General features: G+C 53.0%; 1 protein-coding gene across 1 annotated transcript; it reads right to left on the reverse strand.

Moving 5' to 3' along the window:
• Positions 1–6517: 6517 nt before the first annotated feature.
• On the reverse strand, positions 6518–7310 carry IUM83_15681 (dynein heavy chain, outer arm; the record flags this gene model as incomplete). The annotated part of the gene is made up of 2 exons (XM_067940515.1): positions 6518–6690; positions 6830–7310. 2 exons carry the CDS (start codon positions 7308–7310, stop codon positions 6518–6520), a joined length of 654 nt encoding a protein of 217 aa, XP_067790622.1.
• Between the last annotated feature and the right edge of the window lie 12462 nt (positions 7311–19772).

The following is a 19772-nucleotide window of genomic DNA, read 5'->3' on the forward strand; positions in this document are numbered from 1 at the left end:
CCGATTTGAGAGCCGATACCACACGCGTTTCGTCTAGATCCGCACACAAATATTGTGATCCATGTTGACCACTTTCTTGTCGTGCTTGTAGAATGTGCTTTAGGGCTTCGACAGGACAAATGATTGCATGTCCTGACTTGTGCATTGTGCGGTAGGCACCTCGGCCGAACTGGTCGTTCTTGGCACCTTCTAGACCCAATGTGACGGAAGACGCCCGATCTGGCGTGGTTTGCCTTCCATGCTTGTCCGAAAAGAACACATTGCGCGTCTTCAAGCAGTAGAAATGCCGCTTCGTGCCGATCTTAAGATATTCTTATCTCCGCAAGAGGAAGAAGAAAGCCATCAGAACGCTACCCCACAATAGCCGCTCGCGAGGTTGTGCGAAATTGGTGCAGCTGTAGAGGAGGCGGAGAAAAGCGGGTGTGATAGGCTGAAGCTTCCGTTTTGGTGCAGACAACCGCTTAATTCCTTGTAGCAGAATTGAGAATTCGGGTGTGCCAGCCAAATCAATGCCAACATATCGGCGGTGGAACCATTTTACCGCGGCCAGCTTTAATTTGATTGTGTCGTAAGAATTGCCTTGTCGCGCCCGATTGAATCCAAATTTCCAGCAGAAAACCGCGAAACACCCCAACTTGTTGTTGCTCGAGCGCCCTGGTTTAGTTAACCATGGCGACCATCCGATGTTTCGTGAGAACTGGCACCATTGATTCCAGGCTTACTGGTACTTCTCCGAACTAGATCCTGCAAGAGCGACATCTCTGAGAAACTCGCCCAGGTTTTCAAGAGATTTTCGTAAGTTGGATGAATTGGTACCTGTGACCACGAAGATGATAAGTTAGTCCATAAATCGTGTAGTCGATGATTTTTGTGCCAAAATCTCGATCCGGCGTCCGCCGTCACATGTTCGGGTCCAGGAATATGAACTGCCGAAAATGTAAGACCGTATTGAAATTCTGCGAGCGAAATTAAACGATTGTACAGCCGAGCCAGAGGATGTGGACTGTTTCTTTTCTTCACCCACGACACAGCACTTGTGTTATCGATGTGAAATCGGACGTGAACACGTTGCTGCTGATATGCTTCACCCCAGGTTGGTCCCCAATGCAGAGCCGCTAGAACTACGCTCAGAAGCTCTCGAACATTAATCGAATTGTCTGTTTTAGATGCTGAGAATTGATTTCTAGTTTCTTCGTCAAACTTTACCCGAAGATATTACTTGCTCTGGGGTGCCAAGGCACAGAGGCCCGTATATGATGCATCCATATACACGAAAATGGATGGCGTAGAAATATGAACGATTCCACCACTGGAATTGAGTTCAAACGATTTTCGTGCGTCAGTACGGCCAGAAACCATTTCAAATCGTCGACTACGTCCGGAGTCAGTACTCCCTGGTCAAACCTTCGAAACCTGGCTTCAAATTCCTGACGATTTTGGTAGAAAGCGCGCGCTGGTGGAAAACATGTAGCCACGTAGCGCAAACTTCCAACGAGTTGGTGTATAATCGTAACTGTAATCGCTTCACCGTGTAAAACGCCGAGAATACGAGCTCTGGCTTGTGCAATTTTCTCTTGAGGTATTGAGACTGTGTTCCTGGTGGTATTCCACAGCAGACCTAACGATTTTGTGTTCGTTGACCAATTTGTGAATTTATCTTCGTTGACTGCTTCAGGACCCAAAACTGTAGCCATAGCGTGGCTAAGTGCAAGGTTCGCCTCAAAGCAGCGTGAACCCGTGTCAACCTCTGCACACGTGTGGTCATCGCACCACGTGTTCGGGCCGAACCGACTATTGTCGAGCTTTGAGAATTTTGGATGAGGAGCTCGGGATCCGTACAGTGAATGTATCTGTCGTCCAGCCAGCGCATAATATGCAGGAGAACCGCTCCAACCAAAACCGCACGAAAGATCGATCACAAGATAATTACCCAGCACAAAGACAAACATGTGGACGTGATTTTCGTGGACTGGAACATGCCGAAACGCTCCAGTGACGTCGCCTACCTTCATCAAAATCACCGAATTCGGATAGCGGGCACGTAAATGATGCAGACGCCGGGCGATGTCAGCAGGAGGATTGTATGAAATAGGCGGCAGCACCTCTTGATCGGTGAAATCGTTGACAGACGCTCCGTCAGGGTAAGAATAGTCGTTAATGAGTCGACTGTCAGCACCACCCGACTTGTCCACGACACCGATAGGGCTTACAAATATTTCAGGCCATTGTTGACACAGGTCTTCATCAACAATTAGATAGCGTCCTTGCCGGTGGCCGTTTTGTACATGACGTCGAATTTGGTGCAAATGCGCCTGAACAGAACTGTGATTTCTTGGCCATACCGCTAGCCGGACAGGTTTTGCTGGCGTCCATTGAGGCTGCACTCCGTGCTTCACTACGTCATTCCATAGCAGCACAAACTCCCGCATGTGAGGGTCCGTAGGTAGTGGCAGCTCGTATAAGGATTTGTTCGGTCGGCCGTCCTCGTCAGTTTGACCCCGCCACAATCGAACAAATTCAGACAATTGCAGACCCGAGCGCCGAGCAACTGCCGAGTCAAATTTGATACGGTTGTAGTCTAGCTCACCACTCTCGGATTCGTGATGAGCAGGATACTTCAATCCCCACTTCTGCGCAGCAGTGAGGTAATGATTAGTTTTCGCTTTTAGCCATGCGTTAAGGAGCGCGCTTTGAGTGTTCGTGAATCGGTTGTGATCTCGTTTGAGAGATTCACAGTAAGCCGCTTCAGTAAGTTGCTTGGATTGAATGTTGAGCTGAGACTGATGAATTGATGACAATTGAGACTGACATGGATGAATGAGGTCACCGGAGCCATTCACTCGGAGGGGTGAACGTGAAGAAAACGCAGATATTGATGCGTCCTCGACCCGTTCCTGGCTTCACCGCTCCTGAAACTCTGCCGACAACCCACCGAAGTTGTCGTCAATGAATCGCTTTTCATCTGCTAAGAGCGCCAACGGACTAAAGTGAGCTCGGTCTGTTGCGTAACGTTTTCCCGGGCTTGGTCCCGTACACCCCTTTCGTGATAGATATCGGAGGCAAAGCTGTTTTCCACCCTGCGACGGCAAAAGGCCAGATACCTCTCGTGGTACCTTAGTTGCTCGTCGCACGTCGCGATATGGTTGAGAACGGTGGCCATACTGAGGACGGGGGGTTGCTGAATTTTGGGTCCAGTAGCTGACAGCATAGAAGCAATACGTCTTTCTTGCTGAGCTTGATAAAGCTCCATCAGCTGGTTGTCGTGCCTGGTGAATTCAGAACTGATCTTGGTGGCCTCATCAATGCCGTGGGAGATAACTTGGCTGCGGAATTTACCGAACTTGTTGTTCAGCCAGAATACAAGCATGTTGCACGTGACGGAGTCAGGACACTCGAACGAAGCGTAGCCAGCCATGAACGTGCGACTAGCTTTGATGAAATTGAGCACTGCCGAATTGTAGAAGCATGTTGCAAATCGAAGTAGAGCATCGAGAGCATCTACGATCTCGCCGATTGTTGAAGCTTGTGCAGGTTGCTGAATAGCGTTCGATCGGGAGAAATTGGTCATGTTGATGCCAAATGTAGTTGCTCTCATCAGTGTATTGGGCGTGACGGGCGAGAGGTGCATGATGGAGAGCCCTCGTAACCCAAAACTGAAATCGTATAGTGCTCGCAGAACTGGTGGGGTTGCTAGAAAGGTCGTACTTGGAGCTTGTTGCACAGATTCAATAGATACTTGAGGGTTCTTACCTGTTAGAGTCGGGTGGACAATGGCGTCATGAACTCGCCGCTCGAGAACAGATGGTCGAAAAGAAGACGTGTGAGTGTCATCAATGTGGCGATGCTGAGTGGGCCCTGTGTAGATGCGAGAGTCGGCACCCTGTCCTGGCCAGGATCATCAACTTCGTGAGCTCGCTTGCGAAGTTGTCTATTTTGAAGGCGCACTGCTGCGATATCGCCGTGAATACTCGGCGCCATCACGCTTGAGTCACCGCGATCGGAGTCATCAGAATCTGGGAGTTCTGACGACGAAAGCAGCTGAGATCGTGTAGTGTTGACGTTTGACCGCGCATCAGGTGAGTCGTCCGTAAACACGTCGATCGAGGTAGCCCCTCTTGGTGCAAGCTCGCATGTCACTATGTGTTGACGCCGTACTTGAACAATTTGTAACGTGTCCGGCCGAATGAGCGGTACACACTCTTCCGGCTTGTATGGAACGCTCAGTAATGTTGCTGTCACACTTGCTGGAATCCCAGACCGGCTTTTACCACATGCGACGATAACTTGATTCTGGCGATCAAGTAACTCGGCTGCATTAATCACAGTGATGTTCACGCTAGCTCCCGTACTCAACGCGTAATTGAGACGGTCAGCAATAATTACGCGTGGAGGGTCATGAAGCTGAATCCGCAACGTCACATCATCAACTTGGACGTGTAGATAAGCATCAGCCTCTGACATGTGATAGCCCACAACCAGACCATGAGCCCATTGATCACAGTGAGCTCCTGTAGGTTGAACAAAGGCAATCGGATGTCCAACAAACGTGCCGGGCCACAGGTCCGCTTCAGCAGCCGCGACTAGGCGGTGCCGGAGCACCGACACCTAGACATCAAATTCTTGAGGGTCGCAACCAGCATCTGTTCCCACAACGCGTACGGTGGCCATGGTCCCTTGAGCGGCCACCACGATCACGTACGTGAACGCTTCCAACGCAGGAACGTGCGAAGGACCGAGGAACACGAGGCTTCCACTGGAAATCGAGTTTGATGCCATGACGTTGAGGGTGAGTAGTCGGCGTGTAACGGTTCTGATTGAGAGACTAGTACTGGAAAGCTCTCCTCGGAACGATGAAAATCGGCGAATGACTACTTTCTAGCTGGGCGGAGGTTTCTCTAGTGTTATTCTTGTCTCGTCCTCAGATTCTGACCTTGGTGCTCAGAACTTGAATGGCACCACGACCAAAGTACCCATCCGGAAACCGCAACATCCTGCGAATGTCAACCATACATAATGCTTCGTGCGACGAATTCCGTTTATCCATACATGTGTTATAAAAAAACTTCGAAGTGGGATTAGCGTTGAGCGTGTGGAGGTTTTGTTTTTCCTCAGTGAAAGAATTGTCGTGCAAAGTCCAAGTGACCCCCCCCCCACCTCTTCTTTGGATTGCTGGCTAAAGAACAAGGTGCAGCTTTACAAGAAGGTGCATTGTGATATTTACCTGGCGCAATGCATCGAATCGATGATCGATATATTGGGAGCTATCCATATTAGGATAGTGCATGGATGCATAGCACACCATGCACCGGCTCAGGATGCTCTTACGCTGTGCAAAGGCGTTTGCGAGTCTAAAGGCACTAATTGGGTCTGAGGTACTAGGTACCCGTAAGTTAAAGTACATGTAATCCATTTCTGCGTTGGGGTTGCATTCTCACATTGAAGTTCGCCCCCAAGCCCGCCCACCGCAAAATCGGACCCTAATATGCGTTGGTATTGCATCGTGCTGCTGGCCACCAGCTTCACCTTCATAGCAGGCACCAGTACCGCTGCCCTGTGCCTTCACCAGGACCAAGCTGAACTTTCATCTCTTCTACCAGTTGTTGTTAACAAGTATCTGATTCCGACAAACCGGTTTTGAGATCGAATGAGGTGGAAAGAGATGAAGACGAAGACAAGGGGGGACCAGTACCCCGACTTTCGGGTTCCCGCACGGCCTCTGGTGTCTTCAATGATGACACTGCTGATGCTAGGCTTCTTTTAACGATATGTTGCAACAAGCTAGGGTGCCAAATGATTCAGTTGCGTCTGTAGGATGGGCTTTCCATGGATTCACTCAGGTCTACTAAAATATCGTACCTGCATTTTACTAAATGCTCCGATAAACTAGACCTTGGCTCTCTGGCTTTTGATTTTTAGCGACCCGAGTATTTCAGCCAGTCCAGGAACAGAGCGTTTTCCTTGAACTCCACGCCGCTCAGCTTAAACGTGTTGAACATTTCACTCGGTTTTATACTAAACTTGAGCCTCAACTTCACAGCAGCCTTTTTTTACGGCCGTTAACCCTTCTCCAAGCCGTAGTTGCGTGAAATCACTGTGAACGCACTACAGGAACCTCGTCGCCTCATACATAACGTATAATAGCATCCCAACGTCGGCGCGATCGTCGACACCGACAGGTAACCAGCGTGAGAATGGACGACCAGCAAACTGGCCACACCTCGCGGTCCGTTTAGGTACTTGAGTTTCATTGGGCCGCTTAGTTCGCGCTTGGGTCACGCTGGAGAAGTTTTTCCTTGTCGTCCATCAAGTTCAAGCCCATTTCGACGACAATCTGGGAGGGTTCGCTTCGGTGCTGTCGACAAGGCAAGCAGACGCTGACAACTTCGTACGCGTGCGTTGTGCTGATAGATCGATTGACGCCGCCCTTGTTGTAGTTGTCAGTGTCATCTTCTAGTGGCACCATGATGGGGTGCTGATGTCGATCAAGTAGAGTGTCCAGGTCGGTCAGGGTGTGACCTTAGAGCAGCAGTGGCCGACCGCGATCCAGCCACACGCGTAGCTGCGTCACTCGATCAATGAGACCTGAGACCCACAGCCCCAGTGTTCCTGCCAGCCACGCTTGCTCGTTGGCCACCCACGACGGAGGCACCTTGCCATCGAACAGTGCTTGGCTGGTCTCACGCAGCGGCGCTGTAAGAAGCACCTCGCCAGCCAACGCACGCTGGGTCTTTATTAGAGAAGCGCGGACAAACTTCAGGACGTGTCGTAGCGCTCGAGCTTCCTGACACAAGAAGAGGTTCAATGGGAGTTCCAGGCCACCTCCAAGAACCTTTGAGCGCAGAGCCTGTGCCAGCGATTCCTCGCTCACGGATCTTGTGCTGGATCATGTCTTCTCGAGTCTCCACCACGCCCGGTTTACTGGCAGCAGTAGAGCTCCCGGAATTACTTTCAGCGTCGGCAGGTTGCGTGTCGACAATCGTTCCAAGCAGTGCTGAGACTTCCTTGACGCGATACGTAAGATCGGCGTTCGGGTGCAATCCGAATACTTCTGGTGAGTCTACGCTCGGGAACCCAGCAATGAACCGATGGTACTCTTCGATCTCCGCCATGGAGGAATCCGGCAGACAGTAGTTGAACAAATGGCCTGAAGAAGACACGGTGCCCGTTCCTGTGGAGAGCTTCGCCTCCGGGTTAAAGGAGAACGGGTTCCCGAGCAGCGTTGGATTGAACCACGCGTCGCAGTAGGCACGGAAGAGTCTTCGGTCCAGCTCGTCCGTGATCCGACCACCAAGATGCACTTCAGCCACCATATACTGCACTGTCGGCCACGAAGGCGTTGGTGATGTGTACAAATGGCGCTCCAAGAAACTCAACGAAGCGCCCATATCCCAAGCGTTGAATTCGTACGGCACACTGAACCCGAGCGACCCGAACTTGCGGCGCTCGACCACCACGGCATGCAAGAAACACACAGCAAACAGAAGAGTGCGCCACGACGGACTCTCGAGTCGATCCAGTTTGTCTTGATCCACCAAAACTGTAAAACTTCGTAACAAGCCTGCGCGGAGTCCAGCGGGTGGTTCGTTCGTCACTTTTGTGCTCCTATCGTCGACTCTTGAGCACTTAGGATATTAGCGTGCCAAGACTGCAAGCAGGTAGCGAAGACAAAACAGGACTTGTGCACTAAGATGCAAATCGCAAAGGGGAGGGGGTTACAAGTGGTTGACCTATCGTGTAATGAACGTACTACATGTGGACGTTAAAAAATCGGCCCAGGAATTGTCAATACTTTCGGTATGGCTCCATAGCGTCCCGACAAGGAAGGGGTTGGCTGAAGGGATTCAAAGACCCGTCTCCGTATTAACGCCAAACGTCATGATTAATGCGTGACTAGGCGCCAGACAACCTCGCGGTTACCTCCGGATTGGATCTGTGAACAGACATGTGTTTTGCCCGTGATCCGCTTCAAGATCTGTGTGGTGGAGTGCCACACCAAAATTCGATGACAAGTATGTGACCCGACACCTACAGTGCGACCCCCCGTTTTCGCGGCTCCTGCCTCTAATAAACTGTTAGAAATAATACTCCGCACATTCGGAGGCACTCGGATGATAGCTTTGGGATAGGCCTGGAGGCTCACCGGCAAAACAAGCCCACTGTTTAGAACGTACCAAATTTAGAAATGGCAACCTAAAATTATTCATTTCTGATTATAGCTACAACTAGTTTACCTAGGTACTGGTCTATGCTGGCCTTAGGAGGGAAGAACCAGGAACGCCACATATACTCGTCAAGGTAGGAGTCTAGCTTTTCCTTGGTCATGCCGCGCATGCTCTTGATATGTCGCTTAATCCGAGTCTCCCACAGCCCCTCGATTGTATTTGTGTGTGTGCCAGTGACGGGGTCTACGAAATTGAGACTGTGGTTCACCCAACTATGCGTATAGTGCATACTTGCTAGAGTGCGGTTGTTCTCTAGGGTATGTTGTTTGCTACCACGCTCACAAACGTAGTGTAGTGGGTCTAACTTGACTCACTACTTTTGCTTACACGTTGCGCAACGTGTATGAGGAAGCGTAAGTACTTAGTAATTACTTAGGTTAATTATATTTGAATACACAAATATAAGTTAAGTAACAAAAGGGATCCAAGTGACTTAGATTAGGTAAAATGAGAACTGTATTGTTTGTAAATTGATCTTCCTCTAAAATCTGCTAAAAACTGTTTATCATCTATGAAAGGGTTGGCAGCGGCTGGCTGTCAGAGCCCCGCTAATATGCATGTCTCTGATTGGTAGAAAGATACTGCTTTCTACCAATAGGATCTTTTGGGTATGTGTGGACCACTCACTGTGGTGGTCCACTTCAATGTATCCATCGGTGTGTCTTACACCAATGTGAGGAAGTATCCAAAACGTTTAACAGATAACCTATCTGTTAAATTCACAAGTGGCTCGCAGCCACTTGTACGTGTAACCCCGTTACACCATCCCCCATAAGGTTAGACGCGCGGGGTCTCCGCACGTCAATCTTTGAATTGACCATTCGTCAATTCTCCGCGTTTGAAGAAATCCGCGCTCATTCAACGATGAGCGCGCCTCAGAAGAAGTCCGCAAAGTCGATGGGGAGTCATCTCTCCATCGACGACTACTCGAACGCCAGAAGGCGAAGTATGGTGATGTCGTCGACTTCGACGACGACGATGAAGACATGGAGGGCGAGGAGGGCTCGCCCTCTAAGCGTAAAGAATCAGTGTCGAGCGAATCGCTCGACCCTCATACAAGAACATTCGCCCGCGTGAAGGGGACGAATCGGACGCTTCGAGTTCGAAGCGTTCGCGTACTGAGAGTGATACCCACTCGCATCAGCTGGGGCTCAGTACTCCGCGCTGCTGCTGCAGCGCGTGATGTTAAAGCTCAGGTTCTCCGCGCGCTGCGCCTGCAGCGCGCGATCCATGGATGCCGTCCGCGTCCGAGATCGCGGACCGGTTTGGGAACTCGGTACCTCCGAATGAGGTGCCGCTGTACATGCAGCGCCATCAAAGATGACGCTGTGGCTGCCGAGCTGCACTTTGATGCGGAAACGCATCAAAGGCGCGATTACATCGGACTCTTTCATGAGCTCCGATGGTTTCAAAGCAAGAAGACCTCTTCTCGCAGCAAAGTGCCCGAATGGCAGGCACTTTGTCAAAGCTGGAACGCCTTTGTTGAGAACTTCAACAAGAGGCCGAGTGCTTACCGTGATCGGATTAAGCAAGCGCGTGATCGCTTCGAGACGTACTCGAAGCGTGGAAAGCTGGAGCAACTTCATGTTGCTGCTGCTGAGGCAAATGTGCTGTGCGCTGTGCCCGAGGGCTTTCAGTGCACGAAGTGCTTGCAGGCGCGGTCCGCTTGAGCGACCGCGACCTGAACGGGTACACGTCGTTCCGTGTGCCCGAGAGTCTCAAGAGCTCCGTGCTAAGTTCTTAGCACGTGAGGGTTCGGGCGCTGGCGATGATCGCAGCGCTCGCTCTACCTCCGCTGTGCCAGTGCGTACTGCTCCTCGTACGCCCTCACCATTTCCGGAACGTCCTCCAGCAAGACGTTCCGCGGCTCCCATGTATCTCGATGGGGAGGAAATCCTCTCCAACGAATACGAAAACGAGCCCCTTGAGGGTTCGTTTTCGGGATACTATGGTCAACAATCCGCTCAACAATCCAGCGGGTTGAGCCGTGGGCGTCACGGATCGGCGGTGGCGGGGTGGGAACACGCCCGGGTATGATCAGCCCCGGGCTGATCAGTATGCGCCTCTCCACGACCGGGTGACCGTCCTGGAGCGTCTGTAGGGCGCTGAGTTCGCCGCCCTAAAACAGGAGCTGGCGAACCAGAAGGCTTAAGTCGCGGCGGTCTCGCAGACCGCCTCGAATATCCAGGTCGAGCTGGGGACCCAGATGAAGGGTTGCTCCAGCGCGTCCGCGCGCTGGAGGAGAGGTTGCTCGTCGCCGAGGCCAAGTCCTCCGCTGCTGCCTCGGCTCCTGCCGAGGCTTCGGGTCAGCCGAGCTAGATGGCTCGTGCTGCCGGTATGGCTTTCAGCCGTCCGACGTAAAAGGTCGGATGGAGGCGCATGCTAGACGGTATGTCTAGCGTGTATGCGTTGCCGTGCCGTGCCAACACAGTGAACGGCCCGATGAAGCGCGGAGCAAGCTTGCTTGCTCCGAAATCAAACTGCATGTTTAGGCAGGTTTTGAGTTCCTAACAAAACTAATGAACCAACTTTAAATTCATTTGTGTTGCCTCTGCCCGCATTTTCTGCGTTCAGCTTCTGTTGATCAACATTGTCTGCTGTTGCATCCTGGACAAACCGAATCACGGCTTGTCTTATGGTGATGAAACTGATTGCATCCGAGCTGAAGTCATTCAGCTCGCTCTCCGCTAGAGGCCCGGCCTCTGCGTGGTTCTTTGCGGTGTCTGCGCCCTGCGCAGACCCGTGGTCGTGCGCTGACCATGTTGTTGCCAGGGAGTCTGCGCCCTGCGCAGACCCATGGTTTGTCCATTGTTGCAGCTGACACTGTGCAAGTGTCAAGCGGTTTTCTGCGGCTGCTGTATCGCAGTCGTAGATCCTCCCCACTTAAAGTGGGAGCCATCACTCCGAGTAAACTCGGGAGGCGTGGATGCCGCATGGCATTCACGTAGAACGGTGTATGCCCGGTCGAGGCATGCACTGAGTTATTGATGGCAAACTCTGCCATCGATAAACACTCGCTCCAGTATTGGAACGAGTGAGCGTAGCTCTTTAACATATCGACGAGCACGCGATTCACGCGCTCGGTTTGACCGTCCGTCTGCGGATGATCCGCAGTCGACATGGAAAGCTGGCTCCCAAGAAGTGTAAACACTTCTTGCCACAGGTGCGCTGTGAAGCGCGGGTCTCTGTCCGACACGATGTCGGACGGCATGCCATGGTGTTTGAACACCATGTCGACGAGCAGACGGGCCGTCTGCTTCGCGGTCATCTCTGCTGGTACCGCAGCAAGATGTACCATCTTGCTGAAGCGGTCTACAAAGACCACAACACCGGTGTTCCCTCCGCTGTCCGGGGAAAGACCAAAGATGAAGTCCAAAGACATGGACTTCCAACACTCCGACGGAGTCGGTAGTGATTGTAAAGGAGCCTGCGCGAATGGCGCAGGCTTCACGCGTTGGCATACCTCGCAAGCACGGATGTACTTGCGCACCCACTTATACTGGTGGTGCCAGTAGAAGTCGCGCGTGAGAAGGACGTAAGTCTTCTCACGTCCGAGATGTCCCGCAGTCGGGGCATCATGATACTCGTACATGATCCTGAGTCGCAGGTCATGGTCATTTGGCACGACAACGCGATCCGCGTTGTCGTCGACTGCGTTGTAGAGTAGCAGTCCGTCGTGCACACGAAAGCGGTGTGCACGCGCTCGAAGGTGCTTGGGCAGCTTCTGACGGGACTTGTCAGAGGGCGCTGTGCCATAGGCCAGCAAGAGCTTCGCGTCCGCGTCGTGCGCGTACGCGGCCTTCACATCATCCAACAGAGATGATGTGGGTTTGCTCGATCGCATGGCGTCAATGGCATTGACGTCAACAGCTTCTGCATAGTCCGGCCGACGTGATAACGCGTCAACGTTCAATCTTCCGGGTTTGTATTCGACCCGGAAGTTATACTCCGCAAAGAATGAGAGCCATCTCGCCATTCTTTGTGAATATGTGGTGACTTCACTGCGGTACGCAGTGAATGCATGGTCGGTGTAGACCACAAATGGTCTACTTCCCAAGCAAATACACTCGGAACTTTGCGAGTGCATACTTCATGGCAAGGAGTTCCTTGTCATGCACCGGATAGTTGCGCTCAGCTGGCTTCAGCTGACGCGATTGGTAGACGACACGATCACGGCCCTCGTGATCGTGCTGCATCAACGCGCATCCGATCGCGAAATCGGATGCGTCACACACTACGTGAAATGGGCGATCTTGGTCAGCCACTGCCAAGATCGGCGCCTCAGTCAAGCCCCGCTTGACTGCATCGAATGCCTTTTGGCAATCGGGTGTCTAATTCCACACAGCTTCTTTCTTAAGAAGCTGTGACAGCGGGTGGATCTTGCCCGCGTAATCCTCCACGTACTTGCACAAGTACGTGGCCGACAAGGAACCGCCTCAGTTCCTTGACACTGAAGGCGTTGGCCATTCATTGATCACTCTGACCTTTTCCGGGTCAGGGCGAACACCATTCTTCCCTACGAGACACCCGAGGACGGGTATCTCGCCCCGAAGATACACTTCTTCAGGTTCGCGTAGAGCTTATGCTTTCGCATAAGCTCAAGTAGCTTCCGGAGATGCACCCTGTGTATCTCTACGTCGAGTCTTCCCGTCCACAGCCCGGCTGTGGATGAATACATCATCGAAGTAGCTCGGTGCGAAGTCGCGCACCGAGCGCAACAAGTGCGTCACGCACCTGTTGAAAGTCGCAGGGGCATTCTTAAGCCCCTGTGGCATTACTAGCCATTCCCAGAGCATGCCGCTTGGCGTGCTCACTGCCGTGAGAGGGATATCGCTCTCACGCATTAGAATTTGATAAAATCCATCTCGCAAGTCGAGAGCACTGTAAACGGTGCTCCCGGCCATCGAATCGATGATAACATCTTTTCGCGGTATCGGCGTCTGCGCCGGTACCGTCGCATCGTTCAGCTTGTTGTAGGCATGAACGATGCGCCATCCGCCCCTGTGGCTTCTTGACACAGAACGTCGGAGCACTGTGCGGGGACTTTGATTCCGCACTTGTCCTGCTTTACGACGACTTTCAAAGAAGTCGTCGATCGCTTTCACTTGCTCTCGCGGCAGTGGCCACTGCCGCGTGACACAGTACTTCGTGCCCGGCACGAGATCAATCTCGTGCTTGAATGCCCCTTATCCTGCGGAAGCTCCGCAGGAATGTCTTCCGGAGTACGTCTTTGTACTCCCTCAGCAATTCGTAATAGGGACTCGACTTCAGCGAGTCCCAACCTTATTCCTCGAAGCGCTCTCGCTTCGTCTTCGCACTGAGTGTCTTCACTCTCAGTGGTACTTCCATGAAGAGCTGCCTCAGCTCTTCGCTCTCGCTCGCCGTTCTTTCGCTGTCGAAGAACGCAGACTTCTCGATGCGTCCATCGTGCAAGTCGCGCGTGAAGCGCTTCCAGCTCATGGCTGGAAGCGAAGTCAACTCCGACGCCGTCGTCGGAGGACTAGCGAGTTCCATGTCACGATACTGGAATCCAGTATCGGTGCGCGTCAAGACGCTTAGCGTCTTGACATTCGGCGTCACCGCCGCCGCCCAGCAGACTGCTCTTGTTGCGTCTCGGTCCCGGACCGAGACTTGCGCAGCGTTTTCCGCTTGCGCCGTCTTCTTGTTGTGCGGAGCCCGGCTCCGCACAGTTGTTCTTCTTGTCCAGGCCCGGCCGTGGACAGTCGTTCGCCGGCGGACCCTGTCCGCGGGCGCGCGGTATCAAGCCCGGCTTGACCGCATTTTCCTTCGTGCAGCCCGGCTGCACGGTAATGTGTCCCTTCGCCGGTGTGTCTGCGGGCGCGCGATATCAAGCCCGGCTTGATCGCATGGCGCTTCGTCGTGCAGCCCGGCTGCACGACAGCATGCAAATTGCGTCAGTGCGGTACGTTTGCAACCGTCCGCACTGTTTGCAGCGTCAACTCCCGGAGTTGACACGCCTTCGTCACCTCGACGCCATTCATTGGCGGAACCCCCTCTTGACCGAGGGTGCGTCGGCTCCCGGAGCCGACGCGTCGTCGTCGACCTGACCGCTTCGGGTCAGGGGACTGTCCCTTACACGCTTGAACGTGGGTGTTGGTTCCCGGAACCAACACATCTTTTCTTCCGACGTCGGCAGCATTGCCGACGTGGGTCTCACTTGTGCGCGCCCTCGCGCACTTCTTGGGATTTAGGGACAGCAGCATAAAGCGCTGTCTCGACTGGTGAGCCGCGCGCACCTGCTGCGTGCGCTGCGGTAACAGGGCCATCGCTCTGTTCCGCTGTCGCGTCCGAAGCGCACGAGCGTGCGCTTCTTCCAGTCTATTACCGGATCATGCCGTGCAAGCCACGGCATGCCCATTACTGTCGAACTTATCGTCCAGGTCCAGGACGATAAAGTGTTCGACAAACACTCTGGTGTTTGTACGAGAAGCGCACGTTCACGACGCGCTTCTCGGTCTTCACGATGGCACCTGTTGCCAGTCGTACCTCCAGAAGACTTCGAGGTGTATCTACCTCCTCGAAGTCAAGTCTCGGCAGACTTCGTAGTCGAACAAAGTTGTTCGACGCGCCTGAATCTACCAAAGCTCGAAGAGTCACTCGCTCTCTTCGAGGTAAACCTTCAAGATGACTAGGTTTGGCCTGTCATCTTGTTTCTTACAGTGAGCTGGTCTCACTGGGGCTGCAGTCCTCAGTGTCGCGTGCCCGATGTCGGCACGCGCGACTGCATTACCAGTAGGGCGCCCCGCGCCTACTGGATGTTCGCGTTTTGTTGATCCGCGGCGATGCCTAGCATCGCCACGACGGCCACCTCCAGGGGCATGGGAGCTGTGCACTCCGTGCAAAGTGACCGATCCTTCCGCAACGGAAGCATCGCACGTTACCTCCCTGCTGCTGGTAACCAGCAAGTTGTTGCATCGAGAGGTCCATTGGTTCCGGACCTCCCGTCCTCGCTTACCGGGCGTGGTTGCGGCCTCGGCACGTTCACATGCAGTTTCAGCCTGCCGCAGGCTAAACTCTTCTTGTATGGCAAGAGTGATCGCAGCTTCGAGTACTCGGGTACTCTCGGAAGAGATAGGTCTTCACAGGCCCATCTCTAAGCCCTTCATGAACGTGACGACCTTGGTCGCCTCGTCAATCGGTTAGTCACGATATTTGATACCAAATATCGTGCGCGCTGCGCGTAAGCATGGACGTCATGCTTACCCTGCTGAAGGTCGAGGAACTCCGCCCTCGACCGGAACTCGTTTTGCGGGGCTCAAACGCTTGTTTGAGCTCCTCTTTGAACACTTCGTACGTGCTGAAGCACGTAGGATCGGAGAGTCGGCGTCCATACGCCCAACTCCTTGCGCGTCCGCCAAGGCAGGACATGGCGAACGCGACCTTCGACAGCGGGTCGACGATGCGTCGAGCCGCTATGGCTGTGTCGAGTTCGACAAGCCATCGGAGGAGAGGCTCGCCCTCTCTTCCCACGTAATTGCTTACGCTCAACTTTAATGGTTGAGCACGCGGTGTCGTCCCTGACGACGCCGTCACTGAGGAAGCAGCGTCACGCTGCTCCTTCATGATGAACCCCAGAGCAACACCATGTTGCTCCGTCGGCGATAGCGTACGCAGCATTGTAGCTATCGCCGCTTCTCCAATGACTGTTGACAGTCGTTGGAGGCCTCCCACTCTGGGTCAGACAGGTGGGGGCAGTCAGCGCGTGCAACATGCGTTGCAGGCGTGTTGGAGCTCCATGGGCACCTCCGTGCTCATGTGGTTCTCGGCTCCGCGTTCGTACGCCGCGTACGAACGTCAAGCAGTCGGTCGTTGGACGGACTACAAAGTGCTACCAGGTGTAGTGGGTCTAACTTGACTCACTACTTTACCTTACACGTTGCGCAACGTGTATGAGGAAGCGTAAGTACTTAGTAATTACTTAGGTTAATTATATTTGAATACACAAATATAAGTTAAGTAACAAAAGGATTCCAAGTGACTTAGATTAGGTAGGTAAAATGAGAACTGTATTGCTTGTAATTGATCTTCCTCTAAAATCTGCTAAAACTGTTTATCATCTATGAAAGGGTTGACAGCGGCTGGCTGTCAGAGCCCCATAATATGCATGACTCTGATTGGTAGAAAGATGCTGCTTTCTACCAATAGGATTTTAGTATGTGTGGACCACTCACTGTGGTGGTCCACTTCAATGTATCCATCGGTGTGTCTTACACCAATGTGAGGAAGTATCCATTACCTTTAACAGATATTTATCTGTTAAACCATAAGTGACAAATGTCACGCACAAGTGACAGTTGTCACTTGTGACCGTTATCGTGCACAAGTGACTGTTGTCACTTGTGTGTGTAACCCCGTTACAACTGGCCTACGAGATGGATTTAATCTCAATGCCTTCATGGCTTGCTTTGAGCCAGGAGCCCCCTCCGCGTCGGCTGCCGGCGAGCGCAATGTGGCGGTCCTCCGCAGTAACTCTCCAAGCCAAGACGGCGCTGATGTGCTAGCTGAGCTTAGCCTACTAACGGCGGAAATTGAACGTCTTAAGCAGCTGTTGCAATGCAATATACCTGTCATTCCAAGTGAGATTGGCACTGGTGGTACGGCAACCAACGCAATGGTGAGCTGCTTCCAGCTGCACTGCGGTTCCTATCGTATGTCAGCTTCCCGAAAGGGCCGAAGAAAGCGAAGTGCGAGTACAACCCCCCCCCCCACCCCACCCCACCCCCGCAGTCTCACCTGGCCGCAGCCGCCAGGGTGTTAAAGGTTTTCGCTTGAAATGAAGGTAGACCCCTATTTGCAATGACTTTCTATCTAATGGGTTCGAGAGGCGGAGTGCGTCAAGTTTCTCGCCACGCTAGCAGCGGTGATGGCGCTTTCTAGCGGTCGTCTGGGCTCGCGGGGTCTGCCCTTGATGCACTTTCTAGAGGTCTGTGAGATGGATACACTAGAAGGCAGTTCGAACAATGAGAATTGCTCGAGCGATTTCAGCCCAGCAGCTCAACTGCCGCCCGCGGTCACTTTCTGTGCGTCGTACGAGAATATCCTGGATGCTGTGTACGGCGTGGTAGCGTTAGGGAACGAATTATGGCACGGTCACGTCCGCACGCTGACGTCGCGTCTTCGGGTTTTCGTTTCGAAGAACAAGTAGGCCGACTCCAGCAATACACCGGCCCGCGTGCTGCTGACTCTTTTGCATGCACATAATTTCCTCGGCAACGCTCTCGCCCATCTACAGTCGGACTCCGCGCAGTGATGGTCAGTATTGCTGAAGCACTGCGTGCAATTACTCAGTCCAATGAGTGGACAATGGCGCTGGCAAACACCCTGACTCAGTGCGGAGATGGGGACACGATCTGCACAACAACTACCTCCGCGAGGACGCTCGTCCACCTCGCCGACAGCAAGCGCGTGACCCTGCAGTCCCGGAGGACATCCGCCACCTTTGCCCGTGAACCACCGCGGACAAGCACCTTGCCTCCGCAATGTAGTCGATTAGCCTTTGTAACCGGGTTACGTACAAGTGGCTGCAAGCCACCGCTTGTGAATTTAACAGATAGGTTATCTGTTAAACGTTTTGGATACTTCCTCACATTGGTGTAAGACACACCGATGGATACATTGAAGTGGACCACCACAGTGAGTGGTCCACACATACCCAAAGATCCTATTGGTAGAAAGCAGCATCTTTCTACCAATCAGAGACATGCATATTAGCGGGCTCTGACAGCCAGCCGCTGCCAACCCTTTCATAGATGATAAACTGTTTTTAGCAGATTTTAGAGGAAGATCAATTTACAAACAATACAGTTCTCATTTTACCTAATCTAAGTCACTTGGAATCCTTTTGTTACTTAACTTATATTTGTGTATTCAAATATAATTAACCTAAGTAATTACTAAGTACTTACGCTTCCTCATACACGTTGCGCAACGTGTAAGGTAAAGTAGTGAGTCAAGTTAGACCCACTACACCTGGTAGCACTTTGTAGTCCGTCCAACGACCGACTGCTTGACGTTCGTACGCGGCGTACGAACGCGGAGCCGAGAACCACATGAGCACGGAGGTGCCCATGGAGAGCTCCAACACGCCTGCAACGCATGTTGCACGCGCTGACTGCCCCCACCTGTCAGATCCAGGTAGAGGCCCTCCAACGACTGTCAACAGTCATTGGAGAAGCGGCGATAGCTACGATGCTGCGTACGCTATCGCCGACGGAGCAACATGGTGTTGCTCTGGGGTTCATCATGAAGAAGGAGCAGCGCGATGCTGCTTCCTCAGTGACGGCGTCGTCAGGGACGACACCGCGTGCTCAACCATTAAAGTTGAGCGTAAGCAATTACGTGGGAGAGAGGGCGAGCCTCTCCTCCGATGGCTTGTCGAACTCGACACAGCCATAGCGGCTCGACGCATCGTCGACCCGCTGTCGAAGGTCGCGTTCGCCATGTCCTGCCTTGGCGGACGCGCAAGAGTTGGGCGTATGGACGCCGACTCTCCGATCCTACGTGCTTCAGCACGTACGAAGTCAAGAGAGGAGCTCAAACAAGCGTTTGAGCCCCGCAAACGAGTTCCGGTCGAGGGCGGAGTTCCTCGACCTTCAGCAGGGTAAGCATGACGTCCATGCTTACGCGCAGCGCGCACGATATTTGGTATCAAATATCGTGACTAACCCGATTGACGAGGCGACCAAGGTCGTCACGTTCATGAAGGGGCTTAAAAACGACAAAAGCAGTCGCCCACCGTGGGGCTCTATCTCTTCCGAGAGTACCCGAGTACTCTCGAAGCTGCGATCACTCTTGCCATGCAAGAAGAGTTTAGCCTGCGGCAGGCTAAACTGCATGTGAACGTGCCGAGGCCGCAACCACGCCCGGTAGCGAGGACGGGAGGTCCGGAACCAATGGACCTCTCGAATGCAACGGCTGCTGGTTACCAGCAGCAGGGAGGTAACGTGCGATGCTTCCGTTGCGGAAGGATCGGTCACTTTGCACGGGAGTGCACAGCTCCCATGCCCCCTGGAGGTGGCCGTCGTGGCGATGCTAGGCATCGCCGCGGATCAACAAAAACGCGAACATCCAGTAGGTGCGGGGCGCCGTACTGGTAATGCAGTCACGCGTGCCGACATCGGGCCCGCGACACTGAGGGCTGCAGCCCCGGTGAGACTAGCTCACTGCAAGAAACAAGATGACAGGCCGAACCTAGTCATCTTGAAGATTTGCTCGAAGAGAGCGAGTGACTCTCTTCGAGCTTTGGTAGATTCAGGCGCGTCGAACAACTTTGTTCGACTACGAAGTCTGCCGAGACTTGACTTCGAGGAGGTAGATACACCTCGAAGTCTTCTGGAAGTACGACTGGCAACATGAGCCATCGTGAAGACCGAGAAGCGTCGTGAACGTGCGCTTCTCGTACAAACACCAAGTGTTTGTCGAACACTTTATCGTCCTGGACCTGGACGATAAGTTCAACGTATGCCGTGACTTGCACGGCATGATCCGGTAATAGACTGGAAGAAGCGCACGCTCGTGCGCTTCGGACGC

Source organism: Phytophthora cinnamomi (assembly GCF_018691715.1).
Source record: "Phytophthora cinnamomi strain GKB4 chromosome Unknown Contig45, whole genome shotgun sequence".
NCBI classification, from domain to species: domain Eukaryota; phylum Oomycota; class Peronosporomycetes; order Peronosporales; family Peronosporaceae; genus Phytophthora; species Phytophthora cinnamomi.